This window comes from Orbilia oligospora, assembly GCF_000225545.1.
Source record: "Orbilia oligospora ATCC 24927 unplaced genomic scaffold scaffold00173, whole genome shotgun sequence".
Taxonomy (NCBI): Eukaryota; Fungi; Ascomycota; class Orbiliomycetes; order Orbiliales; family Orbiliaceae; genus Orbilia; species Orbilia oligospora.
In genome coordinates, this window is record NW_011645730.1 from 555,941 (window position 1) to 577,465 (window position 21,525).

The 21,525-nt window shown below is 43.4% G+C and overlaps 8 protein-coding genes across 8 annotated transcripts; 3 read left to right on the forward strand and 5 right to left on the reverse strand.

Moving 5' to 3' along the window:
- Positions 1-32: 32 nt before the first annotated feature.
- AOL_s00173g157 (uncharacterized protein) lies at positions 33-922 on the reverse strand (the record flags this gene model as incomplete). Its single annotated transcript, XM_011127899.1, has 3 exons — positions 33-295; positions 408-779; positions 871-922. The coding sequence occupies 3 exons, from the start codon at positions 920-922 to the stop codon at positions 33-35; spliced, it is 687 nt and encodes a 228-aa protein (XP_011126201.1).
- A 1,794-nt stretch (positions 923-2,716) lies between these two features.
- AOL_s00173g158 (uncharacterized protein) lies at positions 2,717-7,034 on the reverse strand (the record flags this gene model as incomplete). Its single annotated transcript, XM_011127900.1, has 8 exons — positions 2,717-4,428; positions 4,501-5,074; positions 5,134-5,289; positions 5,347-5,773; positions 5,841-6,442; positions 6,526-6,580; positions 6,655-6,842; positions 6,936-7,034. 8 exons carry the CDS (start codon positions 7,032-7,034, stop codon positions 2,717-2,719), a joined length of 3,813 nt encoding a protein of 1,270 aa, XP_011126202.1.
- A 965-nt stretch (positions 7,035-7,999) lies between these two features.
- On the forward strand, positions 8,000-10,089 carry AOL_s00173g159 (uncharacterized protein; the record flags this gene model as incomplete). Its single annotated transcript, XM_011127901.1, has 4 exons — positions 8,000-8,429; positions 8,504-8,802; positions 8,871-9,571; positions 9,633-10,089. 4 exons carry the CDS (start codon positions 8,000-8,002, stop codon positions 10,087-10,089), a joined length of 1,887 nt encoding a protein of 628 aa, XP_011126203.1.
- Positions 10,090-10,274: 185 nt separating this feature from the next.
- On the reverse strand, positions 10,275-11,210 carry AOL_s00173g160 (uncharacterized protein; the record flags this gene model as incomplete). Its single annotated transcript, XM_011127902.1, has 1 exon — positions 10,275-11,210. The coding sequence occupies one exon, from the start codon at positions 11,208-11,210 to the stop codon at positions 10,275-10,277; it is 936 nt and encodes a 311-aa protein (XP_011126204.1).
- Positions 11,211-12,228: 1,018 nt separating this feature from the next.
- AOL_s00173g161 (uncharacterized protein) lies at positions 12,229-13,315 on the forward strand (the record flags this gene model as incomplete). The annotated part of the gene is made up of 6 exons (XM_011127903.1): positions 12,229-12,279; positions 12,485-12,512; positions 12,659-12,693; positions 12,770-12,922; positions 12,991-13,093; positions 13,176-13,315. 6 exons carry the CDS (start codon positions 12,229-12,231, stop codon positions 13,313-13,315), a joined length of 510 nt encoding a protein of 169 aa, XP_011126205.1.
- A 2,036-nt stretch (positions 13,316-15,351) lies between these two features.
- Positions 15,352-15,687, forward strand: AOL_s00173g162 (uncharacterized protein; the record flags this gene model as incomplete). The annotated part of the gene is made up of 1 exon (XM_011127904.1): positions 15,352-15,687. One exon carries the CDS (start codon positions 15,352-15,354, stop codon positions 15,685-15,687), a length of 336 nt encoding a protein of 111 aa, XP_011126206.1.
- A 1,519-nt stretch (positions 15,688-17,206) lies between these two features.
- AOL_s00173g163 (uncharacterized protein) lies at positions 17,207-18,154 on the reverse strand (the record flags this gene model as incomplete). The annotated part of the gene is made up of 1 exon (XM_011127905.1): positions 17,207-18,154. The coding sequence occupies one exon, from the start codon at positions 18,152-18,154 to the stop codon at positions 17,207-17,209; it is 948 nt and encodes a 315-aa protein (XP_011126207.1).
- Positions 18,155-19,657: 1,503 nt separating this feature from the next.
- Positions 19,658-20,177, reverse strand: AOL_s00173g164 (uncharacterized protein; the record flags this gene model as incomplete). Its single annotated transcript, XM_011127906.1, has 2 exons — positions 19,658-19,899; positions 19,967-20,177. 2 exons carry the CDS (start codon positions 20,175-20,177, stop codon positions 19,658-19,660), a joined length of 453 nt encoding a protein of 150 aa, XP_011126208.1.
- Between the last annotated feature and the right edge of the window lie 1,348 nt (positions 20,178-21,525).

Sequence of the window (21,525 nt, forward strand, 5' to 3'; positions counted from 1 at the left end):
AGGTAGATTTGATTCTTAGTACCGACCCCCAGCTAGGAAACGACTTCGTCATTTTCATCGTCAACCTTTTCCTCAAACTTGGCATCAACCCTTTCTCGTAGTACAGGAATATCATTCCACCACGGTCTCCGTTTCTCGTCATGTCTTTCGGGAAGGTCACCACTGTGGGTCTCGTAGTTAGCCCACTCGTGAGAGTCCCAATATGGGTTTCTGAATCTCCGGGAATTTTCGTCACATCGCCTCTGCAAGAGAGGTTTATTCATGTGCACTTTCTCATCCATAATTTCGTTCCAGACTATTTCGACCACCAAGAATTCGAAAGGTTCAGCGACTCACAGATCAAAAATTTGAACTGAAGAAAAAAAAACTCCAGCTAGTAGGCCTAGGGAGGGATTAAGAGAACTAACCTGCCTTCGCGTTTCCATATTCGTTCGTGAAAATAACCCGACTCTCCGTACCGGGACTGTAAAGATAACCTAAACAAGCCCAATTCTTCCAACCACCGGGGCCCCACCTACACAAATACCCACTCTCAAATACCCAAACCTCATAGCCAAAAGTTAAGTCGAAAGGTCCACCTTTCAATTCAATGTGATGGTGGGCTCCGTTAACAAAATAGTACTCAGTAAACGGGTGGTGGAATACTGCAATGTTCCAACCGGGGTACTCCTGCCACAGGCGTTGGGTTAAGCTTCTTGGGAAATTTTCCTTCTTGCGTTCCCAGTCTGTGAACGAGTCCCAGAGGTTTCGCGCGATTTGTCCAATCTTAGCGCCGGTTTCTGTAGATATTTTATAAAGATATCATCAACGGTTAAATATTTCCTTCTTTCCAATTCTGGGCGATGTGGGTTACTGGTTTTTATGTCTTACCACCGCTTTTCCAACCGCCATGGTCTCCATAAGGGTCTGTTGGCTTTGACATGACGAGAAGATATAGTATTCACGAGAAAATCGGAAACTGAATGGTATATGTAAGAGTGTATGATCGCTGCCTATGGATATAAAAATTATTAGGTGAGCACCGGCGTATTTGGTGTCCTTTTATACATAAACCTTCCAACTAAACACGGCTACCGAACCGGAGACCTATGCCTACTAAGAGAACAAGGGAAAGAACAAAAATGGATAACTGAAAAAGAGGGCGCAGCGGACCGGGGTGCAGACAGTCAGACCGTGATAGAAAACGCTCACCACTTGCGAAACAATACTGTACGAAAAGTTGAATTTTATCGGCAGGCATTTCATGAATACTGTCCAAAAACTAGTGCTAGTCTACCTGGATTCTGATATCTAAACCACGGCTACCCCACGACCACCTGCATAACTTGTCCGGCTGGGGTTAAAGTAGAACTACTAGCGCTCCAAAATCTAGTTAGTCAACTCGAGTCCCGAGTTCGACGGGTTTCCCCTTCCTTTTTTAGCTCAGCTCCCTCTCGATAAAACTATATATATCACGAAACTTAAGAGCTGAGAAAATACAACAAAGCAAGGGTGTTACATGGTTCCATGCGTAGATAATATATAATGTCTTACGCGCGCAAAGCATCATTATCGATTTATTCTTGAAGCCTCCGCTTTAAGTCGGGTAATATACGTAATAACGTTAACACAAGCTGACCTATTTTGTATTGTAAAGCAATCGTCTAATAAATACTATGTGAAATATTGCAAAAGATATACATCAGAATTCACTTCCGATTGCGACCCTGGCCTTAAAATGGGCTAGGTGTGGCGTCATTGGCAGGCTTGGAGACAGTATGTACATGCATTAGCGCTAGATATATATATAGAACAGATCTCGTAAAACTAGGAAATTACCTCATGTTGAGGTTCTTCCAGATGACCTGTCAGTTTGTAGTATTTTTCTTTGGGGACAGGGACGTATTCTAATATTAATTAGTCCAGCTCCGGGAAGACTCACTATTGTCAATTGGAAATTCTGAATATTAATTCAGAGTTCAATGGCCATGGTAGTGCCATAGCTTAACTGGGTGATAGCTACTCCTATTGTTACCTTTCTTCTCACGTTTCTGATACTAGCGTTTCGATTTCATAGGAGCTTATATATAACACCATTGCGGGGTCAGCGAATATAATACCTTACCATGTTCATATGATGGTATACCATCGCTCTCCGTAAAATCAAACTAGCAAGTTTAATATGAAGGTGATCCTAATACATAACCTAAATTTATATAAACCCAATAGAGAATCATTGTTTGATTTCTTTGGGACAAAATTAATTGCTGGACAGAAAAAGATGATGAGGATGACAAATATATATATATGACGGCGAAGATGACCGTTCGGACTGTGATTTCGATCTTGGAGAGGAGTTTAAAGACCGGCCCATCCCCTACGTCATCTATTAGTACACTGGTGAAGCGAGTTCCGAACATTAATTTTGATGGAGATTGTGGTGATGACGAAAATGATAAAACCAATTAAGCAATGAAACCGTAGTTAAATATTCCCTTGTAAATGATAATAGTAACGTGGAAATATTGCAAACTGCTTTTGAGAAAAATTCAAAGAAGCAATGTATATGCATATATGTATAACTTTTATCCCCAGACCCTCAAGTTGGCACTATATCTCAGTTGTATTTTTAGATCTTATGTGGAGCGGAGACTTGGAATTAGGTACTAATAAGTACTTATAAAAAATTATATTACAGAGCATCTAGATTAGATAAGGGAGCATCGATTTCATAAACCTACGAATCTAATGACTGGCCAAGACACATTTGATAATATATGCCTTGTTCTTCAGCTAGTTGATCGTGCGTTCCAACCTCGATAATCCGGCCTTGGGAGAACACACAAACCATATCCGCGTTTTTGATAGTAGAGAGTCGATGTGCAACCGCCACCGTCGTTCTATTTCTCCCTTCGCTACTCTCACTCTTTGCCACAGAATCTAGCGCTTCTTGCACGACTTTTTCGGATTCCGTGTCAAGACTAGATGTTGCTTCATCCAGGAGCAATAGCCGTGGTTGACGAATCAACGCTCGAGCAATTGCGATACGTTGACGTTGTCCGCCCGAGAATTGGAGACCTTGAGATCCGCATTGTGTAGAAAGACCTTCGGGAAGAGTGCCTATAAATGTGTCTATGTTTGCTTGTCGACATGCTTCGATGATTTGCTCATCAGTAACGGTGACATCCCCATTCATTGAATCTTCGACTCCAAGTGATATATTCTCACGGAGCGAGCCCTGATATAAAACCGGCTCTTGCTGGACAAGCGCTATGTGTCGTCGATACTCCCCGAGATGTATCGAACTGGAATCTAGGCCGCCGAGGTAGAGTATGCCGCTGCTAGGTTCGTAGAATCGCTCGAGAAGGTTGATCATCGTCGTTTTACCGCATCCTGATGCACCAACAAAAGCTACGAACTGACCAGCATGTATTTTCTGGGAGATCTCTTTAAGGACTTTGATCTCAGGCCGACGTGGGTAAGAGAACTCCAGTTCTTTGAATTCGACTTCTGCCGGGCCGCCCGTATTTTCCTTATCCCTTGGGGGATACTCGTCTTTCATGTCGTTTGAAACTTGTCTTCGAAGGTTGAAAACATAGTTTGCTGCTCCTTGTGCTTGAGTAATACTCGAAGTGTAGGTGAATAGAGAAGCTCCAGCTTCACCTGAGAAGATAATAGCAATAAAAACGGTATAAAATTGCTGTGAAGTATATTCCTCATAAGATATCAGGCGTCCTCCGTACCAAAATCCTAACGCCATAGCCAAGAATGAAATAGATTGACTTAACGAATACCAGAACATGGTTTGTACGAGACTTCTAACGGAAATTCTCGCGATTGATCTTAAACTCTTCTCGTATTTTGCTAGAATATCGTCCTCAATTGCTAGCGATGAAACGGTTCGGATGGCGAGGACAGCTTCGGTCGCGATACCCGCGCTGTTAGCAAACCTTGAAGCTGTGTCTTCGTCCAGTTTATACTCGAGGCGAATGCGGACATATCCAGAAGCAACAAGGAGTGGCAGAGCGCCAAATGTCAATACCAATCCGAGTTTCCAGCCATAAACAATAGCTAGAATACAACTCGAGACAATATTAACAGTAATAGTAAGTATTAGTGCAATATTGGCAGACAGTAAATCCTGTAGACATGTCGGCTCTGTTGACAGACGAGAGACCAAGGCGCCAGTTGTATTATCGGGATCATCAAAAAACGACATTTCTTGTCGGATAGTGTTATTGAAAACTTCGGAGCGATATGAATTCATGACTTCCTGGGCGATAGTAGCGGACATCCAGCCAAGAACATAGTAGGCTACTAAATTTCCCAAACCCATGACGAAGAACATCAATGAGAAGAAGTCCCCTCGCTTTAGCATGGCGTCACCTGTCAGAGCGAAGACGTCAAGAATGCGAGAGAAAAGAACCGCAAGGGCTGGGTATGTACCGCCTAAATATTATTAGCTAAGAAACCTCTACAAATTTATAAATCGATGTTGAATATTTTGGACAATTTCCATACCTGCTATAATTGCTGCAAGGGAAATAATAGTGAACGAGAACCACAATTTTCTTTGCTCGCCAACGATGATGAATAAACATTTGAAAAGATTGTAGTTCACGTTCTTGTGAGTAGTTGCTCCAAGATCCTTTGCTTGGTGACCGGTTTTTGAAGGGATTTTTGTAGCAGTATCTAGGCCTCTCCCGAGTTCCAGTCTATTACTGGGCTCTAGCCCTTGATCCTCTTTATTTTTGCTAATGTTTTGTGCAAGTACTAGTCGAGAGTATGCGCCACCGCTTGCGATTAGTGTACTATGTGTGCCTTGCTCCACTACAGTCCCTTTGGACATTACGATAATGTTGTCCGCATCTCGAATAGTTGATAACCTATGAGCGATTACAACAGTGGTCCGTCCTGTTGCGACATTGTTAAGGGCTTTTTGAACAATATGTTCTGAATTCGGATCCAATGCACTTGTCGCTTCATCCAAAAGAAGCACCTTTGGGTTCGAAATGATACTCCTTGCAATTGCCAACCGTTGTTTTTGCCCGCCGGAAATCATAGCCCCGCGTTCACCAATCTGTGTAAAGTAGCCCTGTTTTCGTATGACCATTTTAGTACCTTGAAGACTCTTAAAATATGCAAGGGTCCTACTTTTGGCAGTTTCTCAATAAATTCATGCGCGTAGGCCGCTTTGCATGCCTCTTCCACGAGCTTAAATTTTTGGTCGTCGGGAAGTCTAGCTTCAGGTGTTCCCGACAAGCCATATGCTATATTTTCGAAGATTGTACCATTGAATAGCACCGGTTCCTAATATAGTACGTGTCAGTAAATCTCTAAAAATAAGTATCTTCAATTATACCACACCTGTTGCACAAGCCGTATATTCGTTCTCAGCCAATTTATATTAAGATCTTCAATTTTATTTCCATCAAGCGTTATCGTACCGCTGAGAGAAGTAACCCATCTTTCCAGTAGACCCACGATAGTACTTTTTCCCGAGCCGCTAGGTCCAACAATTGCAGTCGTCTTATTTCGCGGAAATTCAAGACTGAGTTTGGACAGAACTTGAACATTCGGCCTTGAAGGGTAGGCGAAGTCCACATCGTTGAAAACGATATCCCCGTGGCATTCGGACGGCTTAACACCTTCTATAGATAGGGAATCGATTTTAGACTTCCGATCGATAGTTTTGAATAGTTCGCCGGCTGCGGCGGTGGCCTTCGAAACCACGAGAATCTGGGGTGCAACCTGTGTTAATCCTTGCGCAGCAAGAAGTACAGCAAGAATCACCCTAATCCAAATATCCATATTAGAATCCCAAGTCGGTACCAGTAATCAGGACAAAATGATAGACTTACGTCACAATATCACCGGGATCCTGAATCTCACCCCGGTGATACATTCGAATTCCCTGCCAAAAAGCGAGCCCATATCCAGCATATATGCAAAAGAACTGTATGCAAAACATCACAGCATGAATTGGCGGCTTCTTTCTGCCTAGAGCCCTAATTCCATCAACAATATGTTTAAACTTCCGTGATAATTTCGGATATGCCCAGAACGCATGTACGTTCCTAATACTCGAAAAAACCTCTTCTGCCAACTTATCGGCGGTTGCCCATGTTGCTATTAGCTCTTTCTCGATACCAGAATCGATCGTTACACATATCGTAATAACTATCAGGATCGTTGGTACGATACACGATACGATGAGCGTAAGTTTCCATTGCGCCACAAAAGCAACTACAAAGGCTGCGAAAAAGGTTGTGGTTGCTTGCACAGTAAGTCCAAACTTTTCGGATATTCCTTGGTTGACAAGGTTGACACCTGTATTAATATTACTGGAAATAGAGCCTGGCGCTGAGGAATCGAAAAATCCGACTTCCTGGCGAAGTGTCTGTTTGAGGAAATGGAGACGAAGGGAGCGGGATATACGAATGGCGTTGATAGAAATTAAAGTCTAATTATATATAAAGTATACGCAATTAATTAGTACGAAGCTGGCCCTAAACAGAAATAATAAAGGCCATAAATACTGCTCACCGTCCAGACGTATCCAAGAACAAATTTCGCTACAAAGAGGTAAACAAAGTATAGACTAAGAGAGAATTATGCGAGATCAGTGTTGAGCCATTCCAAGTTTATCGCCATACATGGAGCAGGCCCACCTACGTATGGCTGTTAATCGCAGAGCGAAATTCTTCTGGTGTTTTGCGACCAGATATAAAGTCGTTGAAGATGTTGACAAATTTTCCAAAGACAAGGTTCATCAACGGAAGCAAGACCCCGGCAGCAATCATGCAGGCTACTGCGATTGCGGTTGTAATCCATCCTATAGTATCGTTGTATTTAAACACTCTCTAGTATTCCCAAGTACGTTAGCCAGTATCAGCCCAGGAATCACGAACTAAGCTTCATAGCGCTATAGCTACATAGAATATATAAGTACTTACAACATAGCTGTTCGTCGAGGGCTTGTCAGGCTCATCAGAACTACTGTGAGGAATAATTATTGGAGCCGCATCTTCAGGTGGATTTTTCTCCTTGCCCATTTCTGGATCCTCTGGGGTAATCAAGCTCGTGTGTCGCAGGAAGATATAAGTTAGCTAGTAATTAGTAATTCAATGCGCATGCATATGCTAAGCCAAGTTTTTAGGATAAAATGTGTAAGCAAAACTCGGCTCTATTGAGGATAGTACCATACAATCAGAGGCTCTTGAATTCTTGGCCAAATTTATATAAATCGATTTGAGAGTCTGAAAGGCAGAATGCGCGCCGCGGAGAGGCTCTACTAACGCCACAAGCCTCGAAGTTGGTCCGTGCTTGAAGCCTGAGCCACAGGATTTCCCGTTTCGGCTCGGAATCGGCTTCCGCGGAACAATCAACGCAGTTTTTTCCAACCTATATGTTGCATTTTTTGCTGGAATCACCTCGATTCTCTAGCATCCGGCATAACCCAATTCTAATCCATCCCCCGACCACCTACTCTTTACGGCCCGGATCGGTGTTTAGTATCGGACTTTGGGCATATTGTTTAAAAATCCGATTCTTTCAGGAAATTAGACGCCATACGACTTTCCTCACAATGTCCGAGGCGTCCGAGAGGCCGGACGGCCCTGGAGGGCTTCGAAAAACGGTAAGCTTAAGCACGATAAACGAAACTAGTAAACTGATGATAATTAATATGTTCCTTACTTCAGTGTGATCAATGCCGTAGTCGAAAGGTAAATTAGTAGATCCTATTCACAGTTCAACGTTGTTCGAAACATATATACTAAACCTACATCCCAGGTTCGTTGCGACAGAGAAACGCCCTGCTCCAATTGCAGGATAACACAGAGAGAGTGCAGCTTTACGGGTGCACTACAAAAACCTCGAGCAGCTAGACAAAGAGTTTTAATATCTCATCAATAGTGAGTCGTCTTCACGCGTTTGTGTATAATACATTCGCTAAATTTTCCGTCTTAGTGAGAGCAAAATCGATAGTTTCGAGGCTCGTCTAACCGGAATCGAGGGGATGCTTCGAGAACTTACAACGTCTCTAAAGCGTGGCGGTGGTACATCTACACCTCATTCTGAAAGTATTACACAAAATTATATCTCGCCCGGCTGTAGCACGGCTGGGCCTAACTCCATATGCGAGGGAAGCTCGGTTCCAGAGGTTGGGGATAGCGACGCAGCTTTCGAAGGGGATTCCTCATTGACAGCCCATACTACATTTGCGAGTGAATTTCTTGAACAAGCTGTAACGAATACATCCCGACAGCTCAACCCAGAAATGCAAATTACACTTGCATCGCTTCAGAAAATGGTCCGGATGCAAAACAGGAAAGGTGATCCTCTAGAAAGCAGGCTTGATCACCAGCAGCCAATGCCAAAAGGAGGCTATAGTCAATTGCCGCTACCTCCCACAGACGTTATTTTGAAGCTTTTACGCAAAGTCAAAGGTTAGCTGAAGGGCTCTATTTGCGATTTGACAACGCCCGAAAACATAAACTAACCAACATATTCCCATACATAGCCGCCCCACCCATGACATTCCTGATGAGTTTAACTTTCGTAACAGTTGAAGATTTTGTAGACGCGTGCCGCAGGCTTTATTTCCCAACTGAAGACTACAATATTGCAATATTCATCACGGTCAACACGGGCCTGTACTATCTTTTCCAAGATAATACATGCAGTGCAACAGAGGATTTCTCCGATGAAGAATGTCTCAAATACCAGCTGATGTCTAGAGACAATCTAGAAACTGCTCTTGCCAACTTACCACTCCTGCTACCAGCTAGAAAGGATATGGTGGAGGCTCTAGTCTTAAGTGTAAGTTTTATAGTTAGGAAGACTACGGCTATTCTACTTTTACCAATACTAATAACATATACTCATAGGCGACATATGCGGTAGAGATTTCAAAGCTCAGTCTTGCATGGCAGCTCAACTCTGCTGCAGCAATGATATGCCAAACACTGGGCTGGCACCGCCTCCAAGGGCCGGAAGACGGCACCAGCGACGCAAGGATTACATTGTTTTGGTTTTGCTATATGCTCGATAAAGGACTCGCCCTGAGATTTGGGCGCACATCAGTGATTCAAGACTGGGATGTATCAGCTACGCGCCATTTTGACAATACAACCCTACCAACTTCTTGGAACTTGATGATCGGTCTCTGGATTAACACTGGAGGTATATTAGGGGAGATTTACCAACATTTATATAGCCCCTCAGCCTTAGCAAGAGATCCAAATCAGCGAGTTGAAACAGCACGATTACTGGTCGAAAAGATGGAGCGGATATGGAACGAGATGGTGGAGTTGTCTCATTCATCTGGAGCTCGGGATCAAGATTCATTGAAAACATTTTCTAAGCACCCTCATAACCAAACGACTCTCGATATGGTTCATAAATCTGGTAGGGTATCACACTTAGCAAATTTGACCTTGATATATCGCGCTATACCCAGTGCCCCGGGCGTCCCAAGTACCTTTAATGCCGAATGTATTGATGCAGCAAGGGGTGCATTTGGCTGCCATTTTGAATGTATGGAATTGATTGCAAACAACTCTGTTGCAATGGCTGGCTATCTTCATTGGTAAGGACATTTTCTGCGAAGGCACGATGAATTTTCGATTAACCGTATCATCATTTACTAGGACTATACTATACTCCCCGTTCACACCCTTCATTGTTTTATTCTGCCATGTCATCGAAACTTCAAATATCAAAGACCTTCAGCTCCTTGATCAGTTTGCAGAGAGTCTACAACCAGCTCTTTCGATCTCGCAGGCGATTGAAAAATTATTCCGTCTGTGCAAATTACTCCATCAGATTGCAGCACTTTATGTTGAGGCCAAAGGACAACAGAAACAAGATAGTGACATGAACATGGTTGGAAACGACCTCGACACATATCTCTCCCAACTCGGTTTTATATCCCAGAACCATGCCGGCGAAAATGTGAATATTAGCGCTACACCCGGATCAGGTACTGCTCCTATAGTAGGTTCGGGGCAAGAGTTGGGTGATTGGTTCTCTGGGAATAGGTATATCTTAGGGCTAATGGAGGATGATTTCTTGGATATTGACCCGGGAATGTGGTCAGGGATATGAGTGGAGTGCTACATAGCTCCCATACATTTCCTATCGAAGCTGCGAGATCGTGAATACGTACAATGTGTAATATTAATGTGTACTTGGAATATGTGTGATAGAATCGTTTTTCGTTTTAATATATCAGCTTTATTTTACTAGACATTCATCAATCCGAGTATAATAACTAGAATGTCCTATATTATTTACACAACCCTCCTCGATACTCTGTACTCTCCGAGTTGATTGACTTCTGGCTCCCAAACCATATTTCGTGTTTCTTGTGATGTGCGGTTGTGTATTAAAGTAAAGACCCACTCGGTCTTGCCCCGATCTCTCCGGAATTGAATCACGTTTTCTGCTGTGGAATCATGCTCCAACCCCGTAGCCATCAATTTCCGAAATGCAATTTTTAGAAGAGCTGCAGTCAGCTCCCTAACCGTTGTACTTCTGGTAAGCTTCATGCGTTCTACCCAATCTGGAGGATCTGGTGTTTCCTTTAGAAAGAGGTTCCTATGGACAACTACTTGACACTGAACGGTGGCATAGTCTTCTTCGCTACTCAATGCATGGATAGCCTCTTCTGATCCGATACCGGTCATTTCCTTTACAGATGGCTGCAGATATGGTTCGTCCAAGATGGGATAATTCGTGATATCGTGAATTTTGAACCTGTATATGCCCAAAGTAAGGGCTATAACAACCGTATCCCTCTCTGCCTCTCTCTCCTCCTGCGTCTCTGGATTCGTACAGATGCGTTCAGTTATCATCCCCCTTTGTGGCTCTCCCCCATAACAGGTTCTATAAGCATATCGAGTGATTTTATCACCAATAGAAGTGCAAACGAGGTTAGAAAATGGATGAACCGGGCGTGCGCCCAGAACTTTATGAGTACCGGGACCCGGAAGATGAGAGTTTTGTAGTGGATTCAGTGACCCGAGGACTCTTATGGCACCAGAGTTAGTGGCGTAGCGGGTGCCTCGAAGGATAGGATCGTGTAAAATAAGATTATGGAAAGTAGAACAGACTTTGATGATGTTGATTTGGTCATCGAGTGGAAGTAGGACAAGGATCTGGAGTAGCAGTTCCTGGGGGATTCGGAGGAGAGAAGAGGGGGATATGGCCTCTTGTGAGTCCGCCATCCTGATATAAGCTTATTGGCGCTGCTCGAATCAAGTTTAAAGTACCAACAACCTCGAGTCGGCTTTTTTGACGTTAGGGAAGGAGTTTTAGAACAGTTTCTCTGATCAATTATAGTGATCGGATGCAGATTCTACCAAAGTTGGTTTCGGGGTTGATCGCATTGAAGGCTGGAAATTATGTGCCAGCAATGCAATGCAACACATGTTCTCTGTTGGAATTTATTGTCGAAAAGGATCTGGCCTCGGTTGTAAATTACCTACTTAACTTATCAAATCGGCTTTATCTTATCGACTCGGTTTTAATGGTTCATGATATGATATATGATGCATGATGTCTGAATCGAATATTGCTGTATCGCACGGCGGTATGGACACTACATAGGTCATAAATTATTTTTTGCATACCTAGTATATAAATACTTGAGTATGTATATTCTAACATTTTATAGATTATTTCATTTTAAAATCCAATGCATGAATTAATATCGAATGATGATATTCAATTAAAAAATACACTACAATAACTCATAGGCTGCTAGCCTGCATTAAGCCCCTTTTTAAATTAACACAAGATACTTATTTATATAACTCGTAGAGGGTGAGATGCCACTGAAGAAATATTCACCGGTATTTCAAAGATCTTGCTCTCACAGGAGTATTCTAATTTCCCTCCACCCAAAGGAAAAGATGTTCAAACTTTCAAAACCCTTGTAGAACCGTTAGTAATCACTAGTCCCTCGATCGATCGTTGACCCCTGGATAATGCCTGTCATTTGTGTTGATGTTGCATGTTGCATGTTGGAGGGAGACCCGAGGTCCGGTCCCACAGACGTTCCGGGCGTTCCCACAGATCTCGCAATCAAGCGCTTAAGCCTTCCCTCTTTTCGACACTTCCATTTTACCGGAGGGCCCCTCAGAGCTTCTTTTTGACTACCAACCCCTCCTCCTCTTCTCCTTCTCTTTCTCCTCTTTCTTATCGTAGACACATAACGTTGTTACAGTATTATTAATATTCGCAATGGCTACCAACGCTGGATTTCCAACCCTAAAGCCTGCCTTTACGGCATTGGTATGTTGATTTCATCTTTCTTTAACGTTATGGTTCCGAATTGCTATCAATCGGTGTCGTTATGCACCATTCTGACGTTATGTTGGACTTGGCTGTGGTCGCTCATCGGATCTGAATTGCGGGGCTACCCCGCCCTCTCATTTCGAATCAGAACTTGGATTACATAAGAAGTGAACCGCTGATAGGTCTGGATATTGAATATTAGTTGAACATCGCCCCGGGATTGCCAGTCGGTAGGAACCAATTTGTTTCCGACTTCCCGCTTGAACCTCAATGCAATTTTAAGCTTTAAGCTTTTCACCATTTCGACCCCAAAAATGCAACACAATACGTCAAGATTCGAGTCCTAGTTGCAAAAACTGACAGGTTTATTCTATAGGTACTCTGAGCGCTGGGCAAAACCTTACTTGGGTCGTATGTAATTCGCTCAGTTGTATCCATTTCTGGGAAATGAGTTGAAGTCTAATATCTCGCCGTATTAATCATGTAGAACATCCTCTCAGGCACCCTTGTTTCCGAGCCAGACTACCCTGTTAAGGTTAATGCAACCCTGGTCTCTGGTGCCGACTGGATTCATGGAGACCCGGATGGGAAGATCCAACGTCTTGACGTAAGGAGCATCTTCAAGACCGATGATGGAGCTGTAAGTCGTTTATGTCCTTTGAACATATATATAGTGCAATCTGTATTCATCTAATCCGTCTTTTGAAGTTGCTCAACTTCTCCTACCTCGGAGCGATCCATATGGATTCAGAGATTGCCAGCATTTTCCAAGGAACGGCAAAACCAGGATTGATAACTTCCTGGCGTGGTGGTAAGATATTTTCTTCTTTGATAAAGTCGCTGTAAATTGAAGAAAAGAGACGGCCGATTAACTGACTGTCACGTTTATGTAGTTACCCATAAGTTCCTTCAGACTGGTACCGAGGCATATAAGAGACTCGAAAATGATGTTTTCATTGCTGTTGGAAGGTTTCATGTCAAAGAGGATGCCGTTGTTGTTGAATACAAGATCAGCTATGTTGAACATGAATAGGCGACAGTGCAGACAGCATTCATTTTGAACATCAAACAATTGAAGTCCTGGTCGTATTGATACTCTGTAGATATACTCCGTACCTTGGTGTCTAACCCTGAAATGGATTGGACTTTGTAGTAATTTATCCAAACATGATGCCATACCCAACTAGCGCTGGTGGACCCTCTTTAATTAACTAATTCTCAGATCAAGCCGAAAATCCGCCAATTGCAAGGCAGCAACACCCAGTTCTGTGTCGCCCTTGCTTCGTGATAGGCCAAAACTTTCCTCGTCGAGCGTTATGCGACGAGAAATAGAAAGGTCATTGTCTATATTCCACGAGGTCTAGAAGAATTCCACAGACAGCGTTTCTGCCTGTTTTTATTAGTAGAACTCTGGCTCTCGCGGCGCCCTTGCTTCCATTCCAGTTGACCTCACTGTGCGACGTCGCATTGGTTGTCCACCCAATCCGACATTCGCGACAACGTTTCTCGAGTTTTAGCATCTGCTTCCCCACGTGCCTCCCATCCTTTGTACAACCTGTGATGGTAATTTGACAGCTTCACGAAGCAGGAACCCCGCCCCTTTCTTCCGCGTCATCTCCCTTATCACCGCCAAAACTTATCATCGCCAAAAACTCTTACGAAATATTTTGTGGAGTCAGCCCTTACCGAGAACTACGAGAAATGAAGTTTGACATGGAATCCATGCGCTGAGGCGGGATGTGGCACAAAAGCCGAAACTAGCAGCAATTTGACATCCCCACGCAGTTCAACAGTGGCGATTTCGTCACCATGTTTACTCAAACTGCTTACATTACGCTCTCAAAAGCCTGGTTTGAAAGGAGTCGCTAGACCCACTGCCTGGCCGATGATCGCAATTAATGCATTCTGCCAAAGCATGCGCATGTGCATCCCCATTTAATATTTCGAGGCCAAGTCGCGCAAACTATAATGTTGCTCGTGTGCGACCGAAATATTCTGCCGTGGACCATAAGGGGTTCAAATCCAACCGTATCATTAATCTATCCAGAACACACCCAGTCCCACATCAACCAGCACAAAAAGCCTTTTTTCCCGAGGAGGAAAAAAAAAGTTTCTCGCCACGATGCTTGACGCAATCCTTCAGCTGCTAAATTCCAAAGTCTCGACATCGGTGTCTTGGAGATTCTTTCGCCAAGCCCAATCATAAATGACGATCCGGCTCGATCATATAAAACTGCCCACCGTCCGTAGAGGGAAGTCGACCAATGACATCTGCGACTGGATTCCTTTCTCAGAAGCCAATGCGCCTGTCATGGTGGACATGACACCCGCTATCCTGCTTAACGCGGCAGGTTCTTGGGGTTATCTATGCAAACAGGCAAAGGTCGAACAATGGGGTGTATCCCCGCCAAGGGTCCAATTTTAATTTCCCAACTGCCTATCCCCCATCCAGCCAATCAAAGACAAATATCTCACCGATCCCTGCAATCATTGAATGCGACCAGCTTCTTGCCCATATCTTCAATTCTTGACTTTTGCTTGTCGCTTATCCAAAATGAATATGCTGTCACCAGCCAAATTCCTCTCATGAGAGTGGGAAAACCTTCAAAGGGCGACATCCCCACCGAAATTAACCTTGCACTAGCGCCATGCAAATCAGAGGCCCACAATGCTACCACTGAAACACTGGCAGGTAAAGATGAGATGAAAGGGTTTCCCAGTTGTGTTCATGGGGCTTTCTTGCCCACCTAACGGCGGGTTTACATTTCTCGCTGGTTTGTGCTCGTGGGTATAAGTGTCTGTGGTTCCCCTGCACCCTCTTTTCTCATGTTCTTTTTTTTTCCCTCTTTCTATTTGGATATCCTCTATCTATCCTTTTCCAGTCCCGTCCCTTTCGGTTACGCACACGAAGATAAACGTCGAGAACGTTTTCTTATCCACACTCGTTAAGTCATTGAACTTCAGTCGCTCGTTCTTTGCTATCCTTAAAGAATCCATAACGGTTTCATACCCAAAAGGAAGTCTCCCAAACCAAAAATCCAACAAAACAACCCCCCCAAACCAGTCAAAATGCGTTTCTCGATTGTCGCCGCTGCTTTCTTCTCCTCCCTCGTCCTTGCGGTCCCAAGCCAAAAAGGGTTTGAAGTAGTTATTCACTACGTCAATGCCCCTGACTGCGATGCACAGTGCGGCGCAAACACTACCTCTATCGAACCCACATCGACATCGAGTACGAGCACTACTTCTGAGGAACAAACCACCACTTACACCTCTACATCTACCAAGTATGTTATTGTAACATTACAAACTGGTTACGGTTCAACCGAGACATTGGGCTACGAGACTGCTACCACCGTCCCGACACCATACGAAACCGCAGCGCCAGAGCCAGAGCCTACTTATTAGATGGGCTAAGCCGTTGGGACATCATGGGTGGAAGACTTCTTGTGTACAATTATTTAGCGCTATCCGATAACTTTTAGCGCTTTTTTTATCTTATAATTTTTATTTGGAGTTGGAATCGGGGAATTATTTTGGACTTCTTATTTGGACTTTCTATCAACCTTTATTAGGATCAACGGGACGGAATTATTTATGGACTCACCACACCCCCTTTAACATCCACCATCAATCACCCTTCAGGGTTATCTCATTACCTCTCATCACCAAATAGCTCTTCATCCACCTCTTTTGTGTCATTATTAGCCAAATGCCTAGCTGGGACGGATTTCCTTCGATACCCCAACCCGTTTATGACAATGAAAGCGCTCTCTATATCTATCTCTCCTTCAATCAAATAAATTTCACGTATCCCGTTCGCCATTAACAGCGTTACTTGGCAAGTATCTATCATCACAACGACTGTGTTTGCAACCAACCGAGTCAAACAACAAAATTTCTTAAACGCCGCTGCGGATGCACGCATCTCAAGGACGGTTTATTTTTATATTTTATACTTGACCTTTGTAGTAGTGGACTACTCCGATATCCGATGTACTGGTGCGCGCAAGGCTTCTTTTTCTTCTTTCTTCACTTTTCGTTTTCTTTCTTTTAATTCCTTCTTGATGGAACATATGTATTTTATGAATATATATGACCGTGGCGAGAACAACGGCGGGGATAATGAGACCGAGGATGTCTTTAATATTTTTAACGTTTAACGCAGGAAGGGACGCCATGAAGGATATTTTACCTCTTCTTCTTCTTCTTCTTCTTCTTTGTTCTTGTGTGTATTTTAATACCATACTTTTCTTACTTTCAAATTTAATACTCTCCGATTCCTTTCTCAACTCCGTACTTTTGAGAATTGTAAGATCTAGGTCTATACTATACCTTTCGTTTGTCATGACAACGATCGAACGTAATAGGTAAAGTAAGTGCGTGCATTGTCAAGATTTTAAACTTAGGACACGATACCGGCGGGCTGCAGAATTTTCCGAGTTTATCTGGAAAGTTATCTTGTGAGGCTAGTTCGCATACTTGCTATATTCGGAACCACATCAGATGACGGGTTATATCTCCGTGAAGGCTTGCATGATGTCAGGGCAACAATAAGGCAGCACAGCCGGAAATAGCTATACAGCCTCCACAAGATCTTTTTGTGTATTTCAAAGTTCGCGGTGATTTCGAAAGACCTTTGTTGTTTTGCTTCTAGGTCTGGGTACGAGACAAGTTGTTTTGTTATATCGTGATTTTACTTAGCGCTCAGAATTTTGCTGTATCTTAGCATCAATGGACTTTGTTTATATAATTGTACATAATAAACTACATCGCTAACTACGGGAACGAAAAGACAAAAAACAATTGATCCGACAAGGGCTCCAGAAAGGAGCGGCGAACCCGGTGGCGAAAGCTATGAAGGAATATTAAAACTAAATAATACTTCCATACTCAAGTAGTGCTACCATGATATCGATGACATCGATTACCTCCTCTTCTGAATGAAGCCCTGCTCCCGCATACACTGCTCCCATTCAGGTCTACAAGGATCATTATACTGCCTCTTCACGATAACTTGCTTATTACCCCTCTTAACCCTTGCCAAACCCTGTGCCTGTCTTTGCCTCCAGCACTCCGTATGCGCGTTATCACAAATTGAACGATCTCCCTGCTGTGGCCTCTGCTGTGGCTGCTGTGGTCTCTGCTGTGGCTGCTGTGGTTGTGAAGGCTGCTGCGGAATCTGTTGAGGCTGCTGCGGCTGCTGAGGGTACTGGTTCGTAGGTTGGTTCGTAGGTTGCTGATACATAGGTGTACCCCCATACCCAGCATAAAAGGTGTGGAATTTATTCAGATCGAAGTTCGTCAACCCGATTTCCTGTTGCATGTTCGGAATAATCGGGGACATAAGAGCGCTAGGAGCGTTTGGTACATGACCCAATCCCAAAACGTGACCGAATTCATGAACGAATACGTTATGAATAGCTGCTATATTCCAACTTGGTGTTCCGGAGTATGTATTATTAAACTTGATACGTCCGGTGGGGTTACTGTCATAACCTTGCGGTCCCATCAATCCGTTCGCAAGTGTATAGCCACCACCGGAACGAGGTGGAAATTCAGGATCGTTGACTTGCGGACCTGCAACCATGATTTCGATGTTATGACCACCGTTTGGAGCTTGTTGGAAAGTGAATAGATTTGTTGCGTTCGTCCACTTTTGGAAGGCTCGTTCGATGGCGCTGACCATACTGTTATAATCAACATTTTGGATCGCGCCGGTTAAACGCCAGCGGAAGGCGAAGCCTTGTGGCCATTTTCGTGGTGCATCTTGGTAGAAGTCTTGACGTTTGATGAGGATTCCACCGCTTTTGATCATGCAGTCGCCGCCGCCTTTGGAGTTGTAGGAGCAAACATGACCAGCATGGGACGGCATCTTTGATATAAAAATTCCTTTTTTGTTCTTTTTCTTTTTTGAAAAGTTTCGGTATATATTAATTTGGTATATCCTTGGAGGTGATAGTGTAAGACCCGCTTTCACAATTGATACCCTGGTAAGATATTATGAACGAATGTGTATAACGAAGAGCAAATATTAAAAAAAGAATTAACAATCAAAAAGGATAGAAGACCAGCTTCCGTTCAAAAAAGGCCGATTAATGGCTAGACAGAAGTGAAAAGAAAAGAGCGACTCACGGGTATCAAAGCTGGGGGAGTCCTCCACAATAGAGAGCTTACTCGGACTATATATACTCCCTCCATTTCTAGAATAGATACAACTACGTAGCTTCCCGAGGGCTATACAACGTATCATAATCCTTCCGTTCGTTAGAAAGTGGCTCAGCTGAGCATCATGTACAGCATCGGTTCTCGGGTGCACCGGGTGCCTGACCATATGCAAGGGGACATCTCTTATTCTAGTCTTTCTTCTTTCTTTATTCTTTCGAATGGTGGCTTCAATTACGAAATACATTTTACTTTTTCAACGTACTATGTAATCTCGGGTCTAGCACATTTACCAGGCGTGTTTCGTATCCTTTGGTGGGAGCATCAGAAAGTGGTGCGTGCTGGCGTGGAGCAGTCTTGGGAAGGGGTTCAGACTTTCCCGTTGAAGGTTAGACTGTGTTATGGGATCATGCGAGGGGGTTTTTGGGTTGTTACACATACCGACCAATGAGGGATGTCTCATTCTCGAGCAGCCTCAGGGACAGAAAAACTACGGCATACGGCATGGGGCCTTAAGAGACCCTTTCTCTTTTTTATTTTTATTTTTATTTTATAATTGTGGAAACGAGACAGGGTCAATTTTTTTTAAAAAAATAAAAAAATAAAAAAACGTTCGCTTGGAATGCTTCGAGAAGAAAAGTGGGTTTGAATGGGGATCCTTGAATTCGAAGAGTGTTCTGATTGTTGTATTTTGAAACGGGTGTAATTGGCAAGATCTGCGAGACGACTTCACCGAGGATCTTGCCAGGCCCGACTTCGATTTTCTTATATCTATTCAAAGAGTAATGACAGTAGGTGGGCTTTCTAAAATACACTTTCGGCCACATAAAAACGGAACGATCGGACAGGTCTAGATCTGGGTATTGGGCAAAAAGAATTAAAACGAAGTAAGGTATAAGAAATTCGAAACGCCATACACCGAAAATAAGCGGTAGGGCAAAAAAAAAAAAAAAAAAAAGGAATGTTGGCGATAGACCCGGGGACACGCGACCACGAAGAAAATTAATACAAAAGAAATTAAAATAATGTAAGTTTCCCGTCTGCGTGCATGGGAATACGATAGGAATAGACACTAGGAGATAACACTAATGTCCTTTTCAGTATCTACTTGACTAGACTATGATATCATATTAGCTTTCTGCTAACGGAGTATTATGAATCACTTGATATTGGCTTTCTAGATTAACTTACTCGCCGACTTATGACCGCTAGTCTAGTTATAACCTTTGTTTTTTGACGGCTTTGGCTTCATGATAGGGAATACCGTCTGTTTCCTAGTGTCCGGCCCGAATATTCTGGATAATACCCCGAGGAACGAACAATAGGAGTCCACGGCACGCTTCATGCCCTTAACATATTCCGATGCAGCACCACAGTTGACGTTACAGGAAGATTTGATGCAAGAGTTGAGTTCAGACCAGTAGGCATTGCTGAAGGATGAGCAGGAGTTTCGGCCTGTAGTCGCACTTAGTAACCAGTTGAACCTTTACAACGAATAGCCAAATCTAAGGATATAACTTACACGCTTCGGTCTTACACGGGTTCGACTTGGGGTATTTTTCAAAGATACAGGTTTCAGCGCAAGAGATTTCGTTGATGGCTTGGTACGCGACTGTGAAGAGGTTGACGTTGACGGATTGTTGGCCAGCGGCTTTGTAAGGGTCGTTATGTGGAACTGGAGTAGCCAAGATGCATGATGCTAGGAGAAGGACGCTTCCAAATGTGATCTTCATTTTGTCGTGGATGTATTAAGAGACTGATTGAGATCAGGAGGATTAGTTAGTTCTATGTGGCTAAAGAGTTGAAGATTTTTGGGTAGTAAACAGGGTATGGTGTAGTAGGAACGGATTATAACGGGCAATCCGTAATTATATGTGTGCGGACGATTATTAATTTACAGAGGAGAGTTGTCGAAAGCTGAGCAATGTTGCAATTGGTTGGTTCACTGAAGGAAGGAAGGTTACACGTACCTTATGTACAATGAAGTGTCGATAATTCCCAAGAACTCGGTAAGGGGAAGGGCCACTGAAAATCAAGACTCGAAAAGTGAGGGTTTCGAAACAAGTCTCTGGAAACTGACGAGGGTCGAATGGGCAATTATATAGAAAGCACAGTGGCAGGAAGCTTCACAGGAAAAGGGTAAGGACTGTCCGCAGAGCCTCGGGGTCCACCGCTTAATGGCGTTTAATACGAGCCGAAAATCCGGTTAGACTCTTTCGCTCGTGGCTTGGAAAAAGCAACGGATTTTTATTCGTATTCTATATTACTAAGTATAGAGGGTAAGGTTGGAGAGGCTGATAATGTGTAGTGAGGGCTCTGCGAATTATTGACACGACAGGATTAAAAAATCTTTTAATATGTAAAAAAGATGTGGAGAAATTTTTTGGTAAGTGGGGTTCAGCGGATAGCTTCGACTTTTCAATATGTTTCTGTATAGCTCTCTAGCTTTTTTGAGAGTACAAAGCTCTTCTCGAAACGAAATTTAAATGAGCGGGGACATAAAAGCGATCGCATAAATGTCAAGTTCCCTCTCTTGGGCTTGGAAGATATGGATTTGATAATGTGACTGGGTTATACAGCGTCCCACTTTGTGCGATGTCTGTGTTCATCCGAATTTTACGGGGTTTCCTCCTTCTTGATTCTGTTCCGCGGAAAGCAGAGCTCATGGTCCTAATTCGCACACAACGAGACACTAATACCTAGGGTTCCAGTTGGAAATTAGACGGCAATGGCTAGGATTGTTGGCAGGCGGGAAGTCAGGAACACCCACGACCCTCGAAATAGACACCCGAGAGTTTGCCGTGGGCTCTTAAAGATCTTGGTTGTTCTTGAGAGTTTCTTAGCTGTTGAGTCTTCGGGCATACACGAGGGTTTGGATGAGTGATTTCTGTCTTGGGCTGGAGCTTGCTGTGCCGCCAATGTTTGACAAATGTTGGTTCCCCACTTTCTGCGCCCTGGATTTTTAATTAATTGAATTGATTGAATTGATTGCGTCCTCTCGGTTTTTCGGTACTACGGGTTCTCTTTTGACGGAATCTGTAGTCTTTTCCTGCCTCGCAAAGATAATATATGAAGTTTAAA